We start from the raw sequence: 21431 nt of genomic DNA, 5'->3' as shown, positions 1-21431 counted from the left end.
TTCCACAAACCAAATGTACATGCGGTGATAGAAACCTACAGATGCAGAGGAGTGTTCAGCCAGAGCATTTTTAGATGCAGAGGAGTGTTCAGACAGAGCTTTTTCAGATTTTTTCATATATTTGTTCATTTTTTATATCTCGTGACTGCACTCTTATTTCTCTCCTCCCTACCTGCTGGATGCAACAATATTATAGAATGTTTGTTCATAATGGCTCATTTTGGATTTTAATTTTTAATTCTGAATGTGTTTTTGTGCACTTAAATTTCTGTTAGCACTTTTAATTACAACACCTGAGATGACCAGCACCGCCCTGCTAGTTTAATGGGGGAGGGATTTCTGTGTTCACCTCTCTATATATACACTGTGTTGGAAATTTACTGTGGAGGTCATGATTAAGAACCATCTGGTTCGAAACATGTAGACCGTACTGGGGCTTATTTTTGGAGGTTTCTATCACCGCTGTACATTTGGTTTGTGGAATAAACGTCAAGCAAGAAAAACAAGGTGCTGGATCTTTCTTCCTTTCCGTTCAAGTTTATATGCTTGGGTCTCATCCCATCCGTGCACTCTTAAAACTGTTGATGCAGGTGAGCTGGACTTTTACTATTATTTCCTCAGACCACTAAGTATGGAGGCTTTGAGGAGCAGTATAATAAAGCAGTCTGTCTACACCAGGCATCTCAAACTGCGGCCCTCCAGCTGTTGCAAAGCTACCGCCAGATCCCCATTGACTACAATTAGGTCTGGCGGTGATCTCGACAATTTCCGGCATAAATGGACAAGTACAATGTTTTTTTGTCCAGTCAACAGCCAGCATTGCGCCGGATCAGACTGTTGAATCTCCGAAACTGAGATGTGAATGCAGCCACAGCTGTCTACATAGGTTATCCAAGTTTTCCAATTACTGGATGCTAACATCTAGGCCACCTTCCTCTATCCATCAGGAGGTATGCTACTGTGCCACAATTATGGAGCCAGAAAGCGGTGCTTATTTCATAAGCTGTGCTTTATAGGGTACAAGCCCTGAGAAGGTACAGAAGAATTACACAGAACAGTCCCTTCAAATGACTGAATGAATACCAACTATAACTACTACCACACAATGGTGGCCTAAGTGCGGTCATAGTACAGTACACTGTACATACTATAGGTACATTTTCCAACAGGCCACACATATGACAGATTTATAAGACCTCAGCATAGTTCTTCTTTCTCAAACAAAATTGACGCATAGAGCTATTCAAGTGAATGACACAGGGAAAGATTAAATTACAATGTGATACATTACATTAGAATGTAATACATTAACATGAAAAGCAATATTTTTTTCTTCAGCCTACCTTCCCATCATTCTTTCATTCTCAGATAGGGTAAGCTTTTAAACAGGTTTGCTGTAGTCCAAATGAAATGAGTATAACGCTTTCACCACTAGAGGGCGCTGTTTACACAAATAAATGCAATTAAAGGGATTCTGTCACCTATATTTTGATGTTTATACTCTATTTATGTGTAGGTTTGTGTGTTGGACATATTTGTGGTCCACACATGGATGCATAATTGTATACAACTGATTTTAAATGTTTTGGACTTTGTGTGTTTTCAATAAATTACATACTTTTTAAGAGGTACGGCCATGGTTTGCAGTATTTCTTTGCTCTTCTTGGATATATACATTTGGAGTATTGTGCTCAGTACTGGAGACCATATCTCCAGAAGAGAGTTCAGAGAAGAGCTACTAAACTGGTACATGGATTGCAGGATAAAACTTTACTGAGAGAGTAGTGGACGCATGGAATATCCTTCCTGCAGAAGTGGTAGCTGCAAATACAGTGAAGGAGTTTAAGCATGCATGGGATAGGCATAAGGCCATCCTTCATATAAGATAGGGCCAGGGGCTATCCATAGTATTCAGTATATTGGGCAGACTAGATGGGCCAAAGGGTTCTTATTTGCTGACACAGTCTATGTTTCTATGTTCAGGATCCCTTTAAGGGCTCATGCACCCGGTTGTAGCTGTTTTTTTGTTTGAGGTATTTCTGAAACTGTGTGTGTCCTGGTCATTACAAACATGACAAATCTTATCTACATTCATCACAGGGGCGTAACTTCAGGGGAAGCGGCTGCTTTGGGGCCCTGACCCAGAAGGGGCCCATCCAGGAGGAGGAGGACTAAAAGATTTTGTCAGGGCCCCCTCAACAGTATTACACAATGAAATTATATACAGTGGCAGTATAGACAGTGTAGAAGATGGATGGAAAAGCTACCGGGCCTGGTCTGAGAGAGCGATCTTTACTAGCCACAGGAATGGGGGCCGCATGAAAGGAAGGGGTTGTGAAAAAATAACTGGGGGAGGGGGGCCCCATTCAAAAATTTGCTGTGGGGCCCAGTCATTTCTAGCTACGCCACTGATTTATTATATATATATATATTATATAGTGTTAGACTGCATAATGTTTTTGCATAGTGAGACCAGACAGTCGTGGACAACAGGTTAGACCTGAGTGGAATTTGCATGTATTCAACTGCTGGAGGAGGCTCAACAGCTGCCTGACTGATGGGGGTGAATGATCAGAGCACAGGGGGTGGTCACACACAAGGATAAGAGAGAAACAAACAATAGCACATTTCAGACTAAGGCTCCATTCACACGTCCGTATAATGGGTCCGCATCCATTCCGCAAATTGCGGAATCGGTGCCGACCCATTCATTCTCTATGGGGACGGAATGGATGTGGAGAGCACACTATGTGCTCTACGCATCCGCATTTCCAGAGCGCGCCCCCAATATTCTGGTCCGCGGCTCCGAAAAAAAATAAAACATGTCCGCAATTGCAGTTCTATGGGGGTGCTGGCCGGGTGTATTGCGGATCCACAATGCACTATGGATGTCTGAATGGTCCCTAATACAATCATCCTTATATGAATACATGAAATCGCATGCATCTTAGGAGCTTGCCATGTGTGTCATGCCATAATAGTTTACTGGACCTGATTTTTAATATTATATTCCTGGAAACTCTCTCTTCGTCACTTCTGAAACACAAGGACATTTTCAGGGACATTCATTTTCAAGGCTGAATCATCTTTACACTGATGACAGATTCAAACTAAACCTACAGTTTATAAAAGTAAAGTTTATGAAATGTGCTGTATGTCTTGGGGGCAACCATCAATTGGGGTCCTACTGCTTGGACCTTCACTGATCACAAGAACTGGGAGCCCGTACCCCATGGGGCTCCCTGAAATGAATGTAGCAGCTGGTCAGGCATGCGCATGGACGCTCCATTCATTTCTGTGGAAATTCTTGAGATAGATAGGCGCTCAGCTATCTCCGGAACTCTAATAGAAATGAATGGAGTGGCTGTGCGCATGTCTGACCAGCCGTTCCGTTCATTTAGGAGAGTCCACTGGGTACAGGGTCCCCGTTCTCGTGATTAGTGAAGGTCCCATGTGTAGGACCCCCACGATCTATGGGCTCATTCACACGACAGCCCTGTGTTTTGCAGTCTGGTGCTGCCCATGTGCGTTCTGCAATTTATGGAACGGGTGGCCCATTATAGAAATGCCTATTCTTGTCCGCAAAACGTTGTAAAAATGCAGGTCCTTGTCCGCAAAACGGACAAGAATACGTAATGTTATATCTTTTTTTGCGGAACGGACATGCAGACATACAGACACATAATGCAAACTGAGTCATTTTCGTTTTTTTTTTCCAAGCCCTATTGAAGTGAATGGTTCCGCATATGGACCTATATAAAAACTGAACGGAAAAAAATGTGTTCATGTGCATGAGCCCTAAAAAACACTATAAACCGCCTCTGTGGCTGATAAGGCATAATAAATTGTATTTAGGTGCAAAGATAAAATAGTCTTTGGTTTAGTGTAAACCTAATTACATATTAAAAATCAAGTTATGGCAGTACTTAACGAATTTAGAACACAAATGTCTATGACAAATGACAATCCATTACAAATGAACGTACTGTACTTCTGTATATTATACAACCATGTGCAGGGACGCGGTCATTTGTCAATAACTTGATTCACATGAACAGGAATGGTGATATATGTAATTATTCTAATCATACAACAGAGAAGGGAAAAGAACGGAACAATCCGCACAACATTGTTTGCATTCCGTTCTTCATTCCAATCTAGTGTATGCATCACTTGGTATAAGGTTGAAAGGACCAGGCGTAAGCTCGCCACCTGTTGCCACTAGGTGGCGCCTCATCACCACTTCTCACTTTACCGGAATTCTAGTGAGTGACCCAAGCAGCAGCTGTATCTGTGCACTTCTCAACCTACAAGAGAATTTGGAACAAATGGAAAGAGAACTGCCAAGCATGTGAATGTCACTCACTGGTGCAAAAATATTTGTTTTACAATGAATCACTACATTGAAGCTGGATACTAAGGTCAGGGCTGGTCTCTCACTGTTTAAGATACCCAGGGCCACCCTTCATATCAATTATTATTCAAGGACAACATATAGAAAAGATCAGGGGCGGACTGGGAACTTAAAGTGGCCCTGGAAAAAAATAAAACTGGCCCCATTTTGTAGTCGGGTCCAAATTGGTGGTAGGCAGTGCCAGCAATACCATATTGCGGCACACAATACCACCCCAAAAGAGCCAAATACTACAGTCCATCATAGGGGTACTGCCTGTGACCAGATGGTCAAACACACCTTGTAGGTAAAGCAGCTCTTGTTTGATGGCAGGGATCCTGGACCCAAGAGACAAGTGAGTCTAGAGGGAATGGAAAGCACTGATTGATGGTTACTGATAATCTCAGCCATCTGCCCCATGCGAGACGCTGCAGTGTCAGTTTGCTTTAGAGTCCCCTGTAGACCCCCCCTGATCTTTTCCTGTCATTGTTCATGTAATATAACATCCTGAATTAATTTATTACAACTGGAAATTCCCATTTCAGCAACAGAGGCGTCGAGTGGGAAGCGTGCCATTTTCTGGAATGATGGTGAAGAATATCATTATTGGAAGTGACTCATTGACAGAGTTCATTCTGCAAATCTAATCTGCCGGGTAGCCTCCTGGAAACATGCGCAGGTTATTTAGGGTGTTTGTCAGTCGGATGTTGTTTTCCTTGCACACAGGATTTCAGAACAAGTTGCTCCAAGGGTTATTATTACAAGCAAATCAAGGTTAGCTTGCTGTATAGGATGGTGGCCAGCAGGTGGCGCTGTAGGACGATTATTGCCAGGCTCTTCCCAGCATAAGTCCCAGTAAAGGAGAATTCTAAACTCTACCAGGAAACCCAATCACTGGCCGCATCTGCCCTCCTTACACTCAGCGCCTGCAAGTATTCAGAAAGAACTGTTTGCAATCCATTATGTATAAGGCACCATTATGGATCCCTATAATGCTGTTGGGATTAGCAATATGGGCTGCTATTCACATTGCGGAAGCCCGAATAAGGGCTAAAGCTTATTTTCTAAAACTTTCTGCACTTTAAACCATAGCAAAAAAAATAAAAGACCAATGGTCCATCTTGTCTGCCCTTGTGTTATTTCCTTGGAACCCGGAAGAAACCCATTAAAACAGGGGGAGAAGAAACAACCTTCACGCAGATAACCTGGTTCCATTCCGTGCCATAGTCCCTTTAAGGCTAGGGCTACACGACGACAATAAGTCGCATGACACGTAGGGCACAACTACACTGCAACGCGTGTCGTGCAACATTGATGTCGCGCGACTATGGTGTTGCACTGCGACAGTCGCAGAAAAATCCATCTTGGATGGATTTTTTGCTACTGTCATGTCGCAGCGAGACACCATAAACTATCATTATGAAATTTGTTGTGCGACAAAATGCCGTTGTGTAGCCCTAGCCCAAGACCCTCTTCACATACGGCCGGTGATCTGGTTCTGTTCCCCTCCGGGAGGGGAAGTGAAGCCAGAAGGGATCCCGTAGTATTTTATTAGATCGGTCTCATACATCCGGCACATCAGTTGCCAAATAGCGCCGGACATAAAAATGCTGCATGCTTAGCGCATGGAAACCAAATCTGAGCACTGAAGTGGCGTTCCCCTACAATATCTGGCCAGACATCACCGACATATGTGACGCACCACCTTCAGAAAGGATTCTGATTAGTAAATCTGCCCCTGCAGGCGGAATCTTGAACGATGCCGGCAGCTAAAGGGTTACTGGGCTGTAAATCTGCAGGAGCGCAGTCCTTGCACTTTCCTAGACCTGTCTGGTAAAGCGCTTTTCTCTGATGATGTCTAGGAGTCGTTTACATTCCTCCAAGTCTAGCCTAGTCTGGTCTGGTCTGACTCCATACAACAATAATGTTCTGCTGGGACCAGTGTGCAGGGCAGATGACTAAGTGGAGGCTGAGCACAGCAATACACGTGCCTGCAGCCGGCTGCGAAGGGGTTAACCGCGCAGAGCATGCTGCCAGGCAGGAGGCCGAGGACTTCCATGTGCAGGACATTGTTAGATCATCCCCCACCCCAGTGGCAGGTGGACGGTGCCCCTAGAAAAGAGAGAAAGGGCCAATTGTCTAATCTCCAAACTGACACACGCCAGACCCCCCCCCCTCATTGTGCGACTCCTATACAAATGCTAAACAGCAGCGTGTGCCATTGCCAATCTGCTCCTATTATCTCCCCTCCCCCACAAAGTGCAATCTGTGGGGCATAGCTGCAGATTAGCCCCTGTCTGCAGCCGCTTTAGCGCTATGTGCACGCGTACAATGTGGGCACGGAGCTATGAGGCGCCCATGTATGCCCTTTTTCTTTCTGCCTGGTAACAGTGTGACAAAGGACATCAGACTTTGAGTCACCGTGAAGAACCCCCCTGTGCGCCCACCACAGACACTACACCACCACACGCCGCCCCCTCCCCCACGTGTGGCCTTCTGGCACAAGTTCGGCAGCTCCTATTAGCATTACAATGCCGCCTCCGTCCAGCCAATCGGTGAGAAGGAGTGCGGGAAGCCACGCCCCCTGCTCGCAGCGCATAAATACCGGCGCGGCGGCTTCAGCTCCTCACTGAACGCTTGGAATTCTAGCCTTTTGGATTAACCTTACCTTTCAAGGACACTTTGTGGATTTTTCTGGCTCTTTGGCTTTATCCTCTGAGATATACTACACCACTATGACTCTTGAAGAAGTGCACGGACAGGAAGCAGTTGTGGAAAGCGCTGATAGGTAATTATCCTATTCTGGGGTGTCTATGGGGGTGCAGCATAGGGCATAGTTGTTGGGGTACTGGTAACTGGGTAGAGTTATATGCTGCATTGATTATAGACTTGCAGAGGGGTTAGCCTAGCCCAGTGCCAGCTTTCTGTACCCATATAAGGCACTGCATGTTGGCATATGACGCGGTCTCTAAATGCACTTGTATATTTGTGTCTTGCTCAGGATGCACAGCGCTGGTAAAGCCCTGCATGAGCTGCTCATCTCCGCCCAGAGACAGGAGTGTCTGACCGTCGGAGTCTACGAGTCTGCCAAAGTCATGAATGTGTAAGTATCCTACTCCCTTGCATTGAACCCACGCTCAACCATTAACTTGTGCATAAGACTGTGCCCACACACCGAGACAGCGCGACTAAATGTCTTCTCCCTCCTCTCCTTTTATAGAGATCCAGATAATGTGACTTTCTGCATTCTGGCTGCTGATGAGATCGACGAAGGGGATATTGCCCTGCAGATCCACTTCACGCTGATCCAAGCCTTCTGCTGTGAAAATGACATCAATATTGTAAGACTGAATGACACTGAGAAGCTGGCCGAGATCCTGGGCAGCACAGAGGAGTCTGGAGAACCCAAAGATCTGCACTGCATCCTTATTACGGTAAGTGTCCTGTTCCTGCTTATCTGTAATGACCTGGCATCGCGCCCATGGCTGTGTCTTAATCCTTTTCTTGTAAGCCGTTAGTTAATGTTCTGTTCCTTTTTTCATTTCTCAGAACCCCAGTGAGGATGCTTGGAAAGACCCAGCTCTGGAGAAACTTGGTCTATTCTGTGAAGAAAGCCGTAATGTGAATGACTGGGTGCCCACTATTACCCTGCCCGAGTGAAGAAACCACTAGTGCATTACATGGTGTAAACCTTTTTGCATTCTTATCACGGTGCTGTGCGCCTGGTTGGGCCAGCTGCGTTCCCGAGTCTGTGGATTACGCTGGTTGAGGTCGGAATACGTCACCAAGACTAGCATGATGTTGGCTCTTGTGGAGCAAAAGAGTAAGGAGGAAGATTTGTCATGAACTGATCTACAGAAGGGACGGTTCAGACCAGTGCCAAGCCTCCTAAACGCACTGAAGGACGGGGCAGTCATACTGTGGAGCTGGAGTGACCTGCATGTTTGCAAGCCTGGAAGGACTTTTGCAAAGTGGAGATGCTTTTTGGATTGGATCGTGCAAGAAAGCCTATGGCAGATGGGGAACATCTTGAGATGCTGAGATCTTATGGAATTGCATTTGAGTGTTCTATGAACTTTTGGACTGACAAGTTAAAAACAAAGAAACTGAACTTAATATTTCCTGCATTAATTTCTCTTGGTACTGTCTCTGCAAGTGAGATGGTCTCCTGCAATAACTATGAACTTGATATACAAAGACTTTTATCTGTGTGCCATGTTCTCTTGGCACTTCTATCATGTACCTATTTGCTACTTTTACCTGCATTGTCACTGACTTTTTAAGACTTTGTCATTGTGCTTCAATAAATAATTGTAATTGAATTCACTTGTCAGTCTGCTATGTCACAATGCCACCGCAGTACCAATGCTTGTGCAAATAAAGTCCAGCACAGATCAGTAGACCTGCAGTTGCATAGTTCTATATCTCTGCAGGCTTCTGTCTGGCTTCCTTTCTACTTGCACAGAAGGGACTTGCCTCTCTAGATAAACTGGAGCTGGGGACCTCATTCTTCCTATTCAATCTGATAATTTGACCTCTCGCCCTCCTGCGACAGCTGCTTATCGCAAGGGCCTGCAGAAGGGGAATTCTGCATTTCAAATGAGTGTATTATTCCAGTAGGCGGTCTTAGGAGACCAGTGTCTATTTTACTCCAAAGCATGCAGCTGCCGTGTCACTGAGGGGGTTTTCCTACTGTTGCTCTAAGAAACACAAAATCCCTGCCCCCCTCCCTGCGTGGGACACAAAGCATACACTGATCGTGATCCGGTAGATGGTATAACGGTTGGGGAAAAGTTTCATCAGCATGTGTCTCCTCCAAAGGTTTAATAAGTAAACCACTATGCATGCTGATGAAACACAATTGGGATTGTATAAGGGGAAACTCTAAAGGTCATTGTGCACCATGACCCATGCTGCCAAGTGCGTGCTACTAATCACTTTGCATCATGGTGCCAGCGACTTGCCCCAGGTCTCTGAATTTCCAGGAACCAGCCCTTTACACCTTGTGTAAGCATTGTGTTCCTGCAGAAACCGTTGGCGTGGCTGCCAAGAGCTGTGACAACCACACAAACAAAAGTTGTAGAGAGTATGAAGAGAGAGCGCTGTCTTGGAACAGTCTCGGGTATTACAGCGGCCATGGAGATTAAGTACACAAGTTTCTAGAGAAAGGTCAAATTGTTCTGCGAGGAGAAACTGTATTCGGAGTAGTAAATCAGTGCCGTACTGTGCACTGATTAAAGAGGCACACTGTGTCTTATGGCAAGCATTCGTTCCAAAGACGCACACAATGCTCTTCTAGGTATCTGAGGAACATTTCTCTGTAGGACGGTAGTTCACCCTGTGAGAACCTCTGCAGCTGGATAGTTAAAAGGTCTCTTGCATCAGAGGTCCACAGTACACAAGATTAAGGCTAGGTCTACACGGCGACATTTGTCGCACGACAATTTTTATAATGGCAGTCTATGGTGTCGCGCTGCGACGCGACAGTCGCAGAAAATCCATTCGAGATGGATTTTTCTGCGACTGTCGCATGTTGCAGTGCGACACCATAGACGGCCATTATAAAAATTGTCACGCGACATTAGTGCAACAAAATGTTGCGCCCTATCTGTCGCGCGACTTTTTGTCGCGCAACAAATGTCGTCGTGTAGACCTAGCCTAAGGCTACTTTCACACTGGCGTTTTGGCTTTCCGTTTCTGAGATCTGTTCAGGGCTCTCACAAGCGGTCCAAAACAGATCAGTTTTGCCCTAATGCATTCTGAATGGAAAAGGATCCGCTCAGAATGCATCAGTTTGTCTCCGTTCCGTCTCCATTCCGCTTTGGCGGCGGACACCGAAACGCTGCTTGCAGTTGCAGCGTTTGTGTCCGTCTGACGAAACAGAGCCAAACGGATCCGTCCTGAAACACAATGTAAGTCAAAGGGGACAGATCCGTTTTGTGTGGCACAATAGAAAACTGGTCCGTCCTCCATTGACTTTCAATGGTGTTCAAGACGGATCCGTCTTGGCTATGTTACAGATAGTACAAACGGATCCGTTCTGAACGGATGAAGACCAGGGGCGGATTAAGTGCATGATCGGCCCGGGGCTGTCTACCCAACTTGGGCCCCCCCCCCCTCAATTTTAGTTTAGTTTAGTTTTTTTTGTATGAAGAGGCTGCGGTGCTTTATGAGCGCCACAGTCTCTTCTTAGGCCATATGACATCTTCAGACTAAAAAAAAATACCCCAAATTGGGTCCTAATTACTGAAAAATTTGGTCGTCAAATTTAAAATACATATAATTGTAATAAAAAAGACATGGAGGAGAATACAGCACCACATACCTGTTACATCCAGTGACATCTCCTGTCATGTAGACCTTCTCTTTCCTCTTCTCCATTTGACCCAGACGGCCATGTCAAATTCTTTCAGCCGCATCTCGTCTCTACAGTTTGTAACACAGACACGTTAGATTTCTAAATTTTTCCATCAACCTTCTCATCCTGGTGTCCCCACAGTGTCATCCTGCCACCCCCAATACTGTGCCTGTTGTGCTCCCCAATGCCCCAGGAACTATACTGCTGGAAAAATAGTGACCCTGATAGATATAATTGGGGTAATTTATCTGGTGTAAAGTAGAACTGGATTTCCAAAAGAGCTGTCAAATATGAAAGGTGGAATCTGATTGGCTGCGATGGGCAACTAAGCCAGTTCTGCATTACACCAGTTTGATAAATTACCCCAAATGTTCCAATAGTGTCTACAGCTGTTATAATGTCCCCTAGAGACCCCCAGTAATAATACCACCCTCTATTGTGCTCCAGGCAATAATCCCTGTATAGTGTCCCCAGAAATAATAGAATTGCCCCTATAGTGCCTCCCCAATAGCAACACCCCCATATAGTAATTTCCACCACACTGCCCCCACATAGTAATCCCCCCATAGTAATTTGCCCCCACATAGTAATTTCCACCACACTGTTCCCACATAGCAATTTCCCCACACTGTTCCCACATAGCAATTTCCCCACACTGTTCCCACATAGTAATTTCCCCACACTGTTCCCACATAGCAATTTCCCCACACTGTTCCCACATGGTAATTTGCCCCACACTGCCCCCACATAGTAATTTCCACCACAATGCCCCCACATAGTAATTTCCACCACACTGCCCCCACATAGCAATTTCCACCACACTGCCCCCACATAGCAATTTCCACCACACTGCCCCCACATAGCAATTTCCACCACACTGCCCCCACATAGCAATTTCCACCACACTGCCCCCACATAGCAATTTCCACCACACTGCCCTCACATAGCAATTTCCACCACACTGCCCCCACATAGCAATTTCCACCACACTGCCACCACATAGCAATTTCCACCACACTGCCCTCACATAGTAATTTCCACCACACTGCCCCCACATAGCAATTTCCACCACACTGCCCCCACATAGCAATTTCCACCACACTGCCACCACATAGCAATTTCCACCACACTGCCACCACATAGCAATTTCCACCACACTGCCCCCACATAGTAATTTCCACCACACTGCCCCCACATAGTAATTTCCACCACACTGCCCCCACATAGTAATTTCCACCACACTGCCCCCACATAGTAATTTCCACCACACTGCCCCCACATAGCAATTTCCACCACACTGCCCTCACATAGTAATTTCCACCACACTGCCCCCACATAGTAATTTCCACCACACTGCCCCACATAGTAATTTCCACCACACTGCCCCCACATAGTAATTTCCACCACACTGCCCCCACATAGCAATTTCCCCACACTGTTCCCACATAGCAATTTCCCCACACTGCCCCCACACAATAGTTTTCCCCACACTGCCCCCACATAGTAATTTGCCCCCACATAGCAATTTTCCCATAGCAATTACCCCACACTGTCCCCACATAGAAATTACCCCACACTGTCCCCACATGGAAATTTCCCCCACACAATAGTTTCCCCCACACTGCCCCCATATAGAAATTTGCCCCCACATAGTAGTCCCTCTCATAATAATTTGCCCCCACATAGTAATTTGTCCCCACATAGTATTCCCTCTCATAATAATTTTCCCCCACACAATAGTTTTCCCCACACTGCCCCCACATAGTAATTTGCCCCCACATAGCAATTACCCCACACTGTCCCCACATAGCAATTACCCCACACTGTCCCCACATGGCAATTTACCCCACACAATAGTTTCCCCCACACTGCCCCCATATAGAAATTTGCCCCCACATAGTAGTCCCTCCCATAATAATTTGCCCCCACACTGCCCCATCTAGTAATTTGCCCCCACACTGCCCCATCTAGTAATTTGCCCCCACACTGCCCCCACATAGTATTCCCTCATAATAATTTGCCCCCAAACTGCCCCCACATAGCAATTTGCCCCCACACTGCCCCATCTAGTAATTTGCCCCCACACTGCCCCATCTAGTAATTTGCCCCCACATAGTATTCCCTCATAATAATTTGCCCCCACACTGCCCCATCTAGTAATTTGCCCCCACACTGCCCCATCTAGTAATTTGCCCCCACATAGTATTCCCTCCCATAATAATTTGGCCCCATACAGCCCCCACATTCCCCCCCATGTAAATCGATTTATCTTCCCTAATATGTCCTCCTGTGTGTCCCCCCCCCCCAAGTAGGCACATGAAATAAAAAATGAACAAAAAATTAAAAGATAAATACTTACCTATGTCCAGGGCCAGGCGCTTGCTCGCAGAGGAAGGCGCGTCACAGTGCTGCGTCCCGGCACAGGCGCGCGATGACGTCATCACGCACGCCTGCGCCGGGATTTCACTACCGCATAGGCCTCAGGCCTACAAGGCCTGAAGCCTATGCGGTGAATGCCGGTGATCGGCGACGGGACAGGGAGCTATGCGCTCCCGTGCCCCGCCGCAGTATGTGGACGTTCGGGTCAGCGTTGGGCCCCCCAGCCGACCCGAACGTCCCTATTGTAATCCGCCACTGATGAAGACGGTTGTATTATCTGAACGGATCCGCACCAAACGCGAGTGTGAAGGTAGCCGAAGTCTGGCCTTACACATACGACCCACATGTTATAATGTATATGGTTATCTTAACGATGCCACCCCTACACGAGTCCAGCACCGGCCTCCACTTGAGGCTCACAGTTACATTGGCCCTTAGGCAAAAGGGATCAGTGTGTTCGTAATGCAAATGGTCGGCATGAGATTTTCATACAGTGGTTATACAAATGAGGTCTATTTGAATATGTCTTAGCAGGCCTCTAGTATGAAAAGGAGCCTATTTACACTGCAAGGCATTGACAAGAAACGGACTGGTTTCTTCAGTGCCTCAGGGTCCTGAACATGCAAATCTGGAGTGACAATGAACGGTTTAACTCTCCTCGCCACGTACAATGTAGACGCCCTGATGGGGTGGCGTTGCTGGGATTTTGTAGATTGCAGTGGTTTCGTTGATCAGACTATAAGTGGATCACCTCTAAAGGAAATCCTCTAATTAACCATACACCATCTCGAGCTAGCAGATCATACAGTATGGTGCTCAGAGGTGTAGGACTTGTCACCCAGCAGTTAAACACTGGAGAGGTGATAATGGGAATCGCTGAGGTGGTTTGCATAGGGCTGTTTATCATTGATTATACACTTCACACTTCATCTTTTCCTATGCAGATCTCAGGAGCAGTGGGGCCATTGTCACTATGATGAAGGATATGATTTCCATTACATTATGGAGATGGTATAGACTTTCTAACAGGACATATACTGACTACTTAGGAATAAACGCCATCAATTTGGTAATTAATTTGTCTCTAAGTATGTCGTTTCCTGGAATAAAATGGAAGGCTTCACTTTTTCTGCAGCCACAGATGTGGTTCTCAAAAATGAGATATTTTTCTGTAAACCATCAAGAGATCCAGTTAATGCAGGAGAACCATATAATGCAGGGATCAGCAACCGTCGGCACTCCAGCTGTTGTGAAACTACAACTCCCAGCATGCATGCTCATGTAACGACCATAAAAATGAAAGGAAGATTATGGGAGTTGTAGTTCCAGAACAGCCGGAGGGCCGGAGATTGCTGATCCCTGATCTAAAGTGTACAGGAGTGAACTGACTCCTCTTGACGTCTGCATGCCCATTACATTTGTTCTCATGAGAGTTAGACCGCCACCAGAGGTGTGCTTACTCCCCACTGACAACACATGCATGCTTGGTCAAGCCAAGTGTGCATGCATATTAAGGGTCGGAAAGAATACATAGCAGCGATCTAAAGTTGGTAATGCACATTAGATAGCTGTCAGGAAAATGCTTGCTTAGCTTAGAGCTATCTTTCTTGACCATTCCATAAACATGCATCCCCCCCCCCCTATGGCCAAGTATGCATGTGTCCTTAATATGAAGAGAGGAGAAAGTAATTGCTGTGCACGTCTGGCAGTGGCTTAGCTCCGGAGGACAAAGAGATTAACTGTCTGATCCTTATCTCCCTGACATCTGTCATTGTGGAAAGTTGGGAGGCCCCATACACATCAGATAGCTGTCCCGTACTGCCAAATCGTCAGGTTTGGCCAGCATTCATCTGATGTCTATAGCTAGCTTTAAGTGTACGGCCACCCTTAGTTTGGTAAGGTCGGCTAAGAATCTGATGTCATGTATATGGGGGGCAGACGCACATCTCTTAATAATTGTGGCGCATCTGTGCAGGTCTGTGCCCCAGAACTTAAATCTACACCAGATAAGGAGCCGGTGCAGATTTCAGGGATAATCCATACCAGTTTCCTGGCACATATTCTAATAAACTAGCAATAAACCCCATTGTGTCAAAAAATACAACAGACTCTAGAAAACATTGCTCTCTAATATGCCATCGCTGTGCCCTGTATGCCATCTCTGTCCCCTGTATGCCATCACTCTGTTCCCTGTGTGCCATCGCTGTCCGCTATATGCCATCTCTGTCTCCTGTATGCCAACGCTGTGCCCTGTATGCCATCTCTGTCCCCTGTATGCCATCACTCTGTTCCCTGTGTGCCATCGCTGTGCCCTGTATGCCATCGCTATCCCCTATATGCCATCTCTGTCCCCTGTATGCCATCACTCTGTCCCCGTGATTGGCCTGTAGCCAGAGCCCTACGAGCAACAATCCTCTCATGGCAATAGTTTCTGATATAAGGTGCTTTTTTGGGCCGGAAAGAAAAGCTAAAAAAATGCTCTGTGTTTTTTAAGCTTTTTTTTTAATTGTTTTCAAAATGTTTTTGCTTATATAGTGTCATATTTTTAACATATGTCATTTTATTATCTCATTTTTTAGCATGCCATTTTTTTTATAGCAAAATATGTACCTCTGTAGTGTCTCTCTGTAGAGCAGTGTAGGAAAAAAACATTGGTAAACACAACATCATGCAAAATGCCATAAAAAAAATTGGCAAATGTGTTTTTTGAAGCAGGGCCAAAAATGCAATGGTCGTCTATGGGACAAAAATGCTGCATAATGAATGAAAAAACACCACACCCAAAGCATGTTTAGGGTTCCTACACACTGCCATTGCCCGGCAATTTGCAGTCCCCAATGCACAGGCAACATCCGTGCAGTTTCCGCAGACGGATCCAGAGCCATTTAACTTGAATGGGTCCGTGATCTGTCCGCACCGCAAAAAAAAGAACATATTCTAATATCCTTCTATCTTCATTCAGCAGGACCTGCACTGACGTCACCGCTCTCACCACGTGGTGAGCACAATTACGTCATCATAGGTCCCTTTGCAGGTCCTGAAAGAAGAAGCAAGAAGATGATGCCGGCTGCGTGATCAATTGGATGAGGTGAGTTAATTTTTTATATTTTTTTAACCCCTCAAACCACATTTTAGTAAGCATTCTGTATTAAGAATGCTATTATTTTCCCTTATAACCATGTTATAAGGGAAAATAATACAGTGAATTTACTTTAATGGGGTCCTGGGTTGCTCATCCCGATCGTCACCTAGAAACCATGCGTGAAAATCGCACCGTATCCACACTTGCTTGTGGATGCTTGCGATTTTTACGCAGCCCCATTAATTTCAATGGGGCCTACGTTGCGTGAAAAACGCAGAATATAGAGCATGCTCAATGCACAAGTGATGCGTGAAAATCACCGCTCATGTGCACAGCCCCATTGAAATGAATGGCTTCGGATTCAGTGCGGGTGCAATGCGTTCACTTCACGCATTGCACCTGCATGGAAAACTCGCTTGTGTGAAAGGGGCCTAAATAAATTGAATTCTTTTAATCTTTCTTCATAACTAAGACCCTCCATGCCCCTTATCAGTTTAGTCGCTCTTCTCTGTACTTTTTCCAGCTGCAGTGCATCCTTTCTATGGACTGGTGCCCAGAACTGAACTGCATATTCCAGATGAGGCCGCACCAGCGCTTTGTAAAGTGGTAATATCACATCCCTGCCTCGTGAGTCCATGCCTCGTTTAATGCATGACAATATCCTGGTAATTTTTTGCAGCACCTTTACACCGGCGTTTGTACGAACGCTTGTTAGGCTACTTTCACACTAGCGTTCGATCGGATCCGTTCTGAACGGATCCGATCATAATAATGCAGACGGAGGCTCCGTTCAGAACGGATCCGTCTGCATTATTTTGGCATATAAAAGCTAAGTGTGAAAATAGCCTCGGACGGATCCGTCCAGACTTTCAATGTAAAGTCAATGGGGGACGGATCCGCTTGAAGATTGAGCCATATTGTGGCATCTTCAAACGGATCCGTCCCCATTGACTTACATTGTAAGTCTGGACGGATCCGCACGCCTCCGCACGCCTCCGCACGGCCAGGCGGACACCCGAACGCTGCAAGCAGCGTTCAGCTGTCCGCCTGTCCGTGCGGAGGCGAGCGGAGCGGAGGCTGAACGCCGCCAGACTGATGCAGTCTGAGCGGATCCGCATCCATTCAGACTGCATCAGGGCTGGACGGAAGCGTTCGGGTCCGCTCGTGAGCCCCTTCAAACGGAACTCACGAGCGGACCGACGAACGCTAGTGTGAAAGTAGCCTTAGCGATTATCTGCCCGGACATTGGGCAGTGTTAAGGCCCCTTAAGTCATGACCCTGAGTAAATAGTGTCAGTTCTTATCTTTACGTGCTCTGCATGGATTGAGCTGAGGAAGCCTATCAGTCATAGGAATCAGTGATGAGCGAAACCAAGATCCAGTTTAAAACTTGGGTGTGAACTCAGGTTCGGTTTCAAGGTACAAGACGGATTTCGGATCCAAGTTTTAAACTGGTTTTCAGTTTGAAAATCAAATACCGAAGTTATTCAACAAAGTCTCGCAAATAACTTACTTCGCCTCATCGGAGGCCGTATATTTTAATGCTGTATGGAGACGGATCTGCATACATCATTATTCTGAAGTTTTGAGCGAAGCGACTTTGGGTCTGGGATCCGAAGCTTGGTTCGCTCATCAATAAGGGCTCATGCACACAAACGTATTTTCTTTCCGTGACTTTTTTTTTGAGTACCGTATGCGGAACCATTCATTTTAATGGGTCTGCAAATAAAACAGAAGTTACTCCGTGTGCATTCCGTTTCCGTATATCCGCACATCCATTCCACAAACAAATAGAACATGTCCTATTATTGTCCGCATTACGGACAAGGATAGTACTGTTCTATTAGGGACCAGCTGTTCCGTTCAGCAAAATATGAAATGCACACGGATGTCATCCGTATTTTTTGTGGATCCGTTTTTTGATGACTGCAAAATACATCCGGTTGTGTGCATGAGGCCTATTAGGAGTAGTCAGGTCAGGAGATGAATGTGCTGATCTAGTGGGAGGCAGTGACCTGTCCACTGAGGACTGGGCTCCAGGGGCGTAGCTATAGGGGGTGCAGAGGTAACAGTCACTACTGGTCCCAGGAGCCTGAGGGGCCCAAAGACCCTTGTGCCACATAAGAAGACACTGGTATTATAGAAAGTGTATGCAAGATACACCTCTGGCTGGACAGAAGGGGTTAGGTTAAGAATTTGGTATGGAGGGGGGGGGGGGTGAAGTTTCAATTTATGCCTCATGCAGCACGAAGGTTTGAGGGAAGGGGGGCCGCAAGCTGAACTCCTGCACCAGGGCCCATGAGCCTTTAGCTACGCCCCTGCTGGACTCTATGTGACATCTGCATTTGGGAACTGAAATGCTGCAGGAGGTATATTAGGATGTATTCACATGCTGCAGATTTTTTGAAGAAACAGTGTTAAGTAGATCTGCTTTTAACGTACAGATGAAAAAGTAATGCAATGTCCTTGTCCTAATGTGCAATGTGTACTGAACTGAACCCCGCACGTCCAATTTTTGTGAAGTGCGGATACTTCCAGACTCTGTTCTGTTCTGAAGAAAGGCATTCATTGTGCCAGAGATAGCTGGAAGTGTTCTTATCTGGCAGCAGCCTGCTTGAAGATGATTAGGTCTTTAGGGAACAATGGGAAGTGTTAGCAAGGAAATGGCCTCGGCAGTCACATTACACACGTTACTGTATTACGCAAAGGGAACAATACATGAGATGGGCTAATCCAATAAATGCAATATGGAGCAGAAACTCATTCTTTTTACATAGGACTATGTGAGACATTTATTAAGACTGGTGTTTTACACTCCAGTCTCAATCTATCGCCTGCTGGCGTCAGACGTCTCACAATTATTAAGACACTTCTTGATAATTGTGGTGCACCAGGAACCAGAATTTGCACCAGGAAGGGAGCTGATGTAGACTTCCAGTGTAATCTGCACAGATCATAATAAGGGCTCATGCATACGACCGTCTTTTTTGTCCACATCTGATCCGTATTTTTTGTGGGTCGGATGCGGCTCCATTCACTTCGGTGGGGCCGCGAAAGATGCATAAAGAGCACCATGTGCTGTACACATCCGTATGTCCATTCTGCGACCCCTCAAAAAAATAGAACATGTCCTATTCTTGTCTGTTTTATGGGCTATTCTATAGAGCGCAGGACGTTCTGTTATGCAAAATGTGGAACACACACAGCCGGTATCCATGTTTTGCGGATCCGCAATTTGCGGACTGCAAAAACGGCTACGGACGTGTGCATGAGCCCTAAATTTGCTATCGACACCATTTATTGCCAGCCCCGCTCCACCCACCTTATGTAAAAGTGGCAAGTAGAGCTCTAAACCCCCCAAAATTCACAAAATTGTGCACAAGCATGGTGTGCACCAAACTTTGTGACTTTCTGACTCCAGTTTTCTGGAGCACTGGGGTTCATAAAAGTCCCACTAAGGACCTATTATGCAAAGCTGTCCCCTCCACATCACCAAAGATTGCTGCCTCCAATCAGGCCTGCTCTACACTGGCAGATTGGGCCAAAGGCAAAGAACTATTTGCGCTGGTGTAGGATGCTTATAATTTATGATGACGCAGGCCACTCACTATAAATTAGGCGCGCTTCTAGGATTCCGTGCGAACCTGACTGGAGTAGTTTTTCGCCAACATTTATGCCTGTTTCCAGGCGTACATGTTTAGTAAATTTCCCCGTCATGCCACCCCCACTCCCTCAACACTACCTGGTCGGTCCACCATACACTTTATTCCAGAGTTGTGTTACGTTTTCTTTATACTGTGGAAATAGTATGATGGGAATTCACCTTCAGGCAGCACAATGATGGAAGCACATGTGATCTGACTTAACCACACATACCTGATCTGCGGCGTGGCTGTACAGTATGTACAAGCAGTCAGGTTAGCAGATAGCTCACCGTCTCCTGCATGCACGTGTCATATAAATAGTACCATGACAGAAATACTTGGGAAGTGACATTACTGTATATCAGCGGCGAGACCGGGCTTATTTCCCTTTCTCCATTTTAATCATCATTACAGCATGTACATACTGAACCGAGTGGAAGTGACTCCTTCCACAAACCTGTTAGGCTGGGGGAATTCTTTATCAAGCAAATAACTGACATGTCGGAGTCCTTCCCATCGGCGAGTACAAGGTGTTTTTTATAGTGCATAATAGCAGGCTTCTGGTACAATACATCATTCTAGGTGGCTCCACTCCACAGATACTGTTGCTGTTGTTCTCCTACGCCCCCATTCTCTGGCTGTTAGTTTTGGCTCCAGATACTCTATTGAGGACATACACTTTCAAGGGGGAAGTCCATGGGGAGTGAACCAGAGCGCTCTTCTCATTCTCTCACTCTGATTCATTCCCCGTTGAAGAACATCACTTGGCAGTGCCTGGTCTCAGTAGTATATCAGGAGCGGAACTAATGGCACTGATTGGGAATGCTGGAGGTTGAGGGACCTGGAAAAATGAAGCAGCAGAATCTGTGGACCAGGTATAGGTGGAGGCTGTTGGAGGATGCCACAGGTCCAGGGGCGTAGCTATAGGGGTTGCAGAGGTAGCAGTCGCTACCGGACCCAGGAGCCTGAGGGGCCCAAAGGCCCTTGTGGTGTATAAGAAGACACCTGTGTTATAGAAATTGTATGCTGGTCAAGTTACACCTCCGGCTGGAGGGAAGGGGTTAGGTCAAGGATTTGGCATGGGGGGCTTGAGATGGTGCTATTTCAATTTTTGACTCAGGCAGCACTAAGGCTAAGTGCTTCCCTGCCCCTGGCCACAAAGCACTGAGGGAAGTAGGGCCCAAGCTGAACTCTTGTACCAGGGCCCATGAGCCTTTAGCTACGCCCGTGGACGGGTTCTATTTAAACTAATAAAATATTTGGAATTTAATCCACTGTTGGCATTATCTGAGTTCCTGTAGTTTATTAAGGTTACGGCCACCTGGTCAGGTTTTTCTTATGCAGATTTGGAAGCCAAAATCAGGAGTGGATCATAAAAGTAGAGAAAGTAAAAGGCTAATTTAAGACGAGCGTGGCCCTTGTGGCAGCGTGATTTCCTATTATGGAAAATGTCCCTTTAACAGGACCGCACGGCAATATAATGATTTATAATGCTGTGTCTGCCCGACATTGCATCTACTGAATGATATTGACAGCAAGTACTGGTGCAGCCCGGCAATTAGTGATAATCCACATG

At 46.0% G+C, this 21431-nt stretch overlaps 1 protein-coding gene across 1 annotated transcript; it reads left to right on the top strand.

Moving 5' to 3' along the window:
• The first annotated feature begins 7016 nt into the window (after positions 1-7016).
• GADD45G (growth arrest and DNA damage inducible gamma) lies at positions 7017-8715 on the top strand. Its single transcript, XM_044287485.1, has 4 exons — positions 7017-7181; positions 7395-7496; positions 7614-7827; positions 7943-8715. Exons 1-4 carry the CDS (start codon positions 7129-7131, stop codon positions 8051-8053), a joined length of 480 nt encoding a protein of 159 aa, XP_044143420.1. The 5' UTR covers positions 7017-7128; the 3' UTR covers positions 8054-8715.
• Positions 8716-21431: the final 12716 nt, after the last annotated feature.

This window comes from Bufo gargarizans, chromosome 1 (genome assembly GCF_014858855.1).
Source record: "Bufo gargarizans isolate SCDJY-AF-19 chromosome 1, ASM1485885v1, whole genome shotgun sequence".
NCBI classification, from domain to species: Eukaryota; Metazoa; Chordata; class Amphibia; order Anura; family Bufonidae; genus Bufo; species Bufo gargarizans.
This window is presented reverse-complemented; position numbering and strand designations above follow the sequence as displayed.

Excerpts from the sequence above, each read along its gene's own strand:
- GADD45G (XM_044287485.1), top strand. The coding sequence starts at position 7,129 with ATGACTCTTGAAGAAGTGCACGGACAGGAAGCAGTTGTGGAAAGCGCT. Across the intron at positions 7,182-7,394 it reads GTTGTGGAAAGCGCTGATAG|GATGCACAGCGCTGGTAAAG; the intron begins GTAATTATCCTA and ends TGTCTTGCTCAG. Across the intron at positions 7,497-7,613 it reads TCTGCCAAAGTCATGAATGT|AGATCCAGATAATGTGACTT; the intron begins GTAAGTATCCTA and ends CTCCTTTTATAG.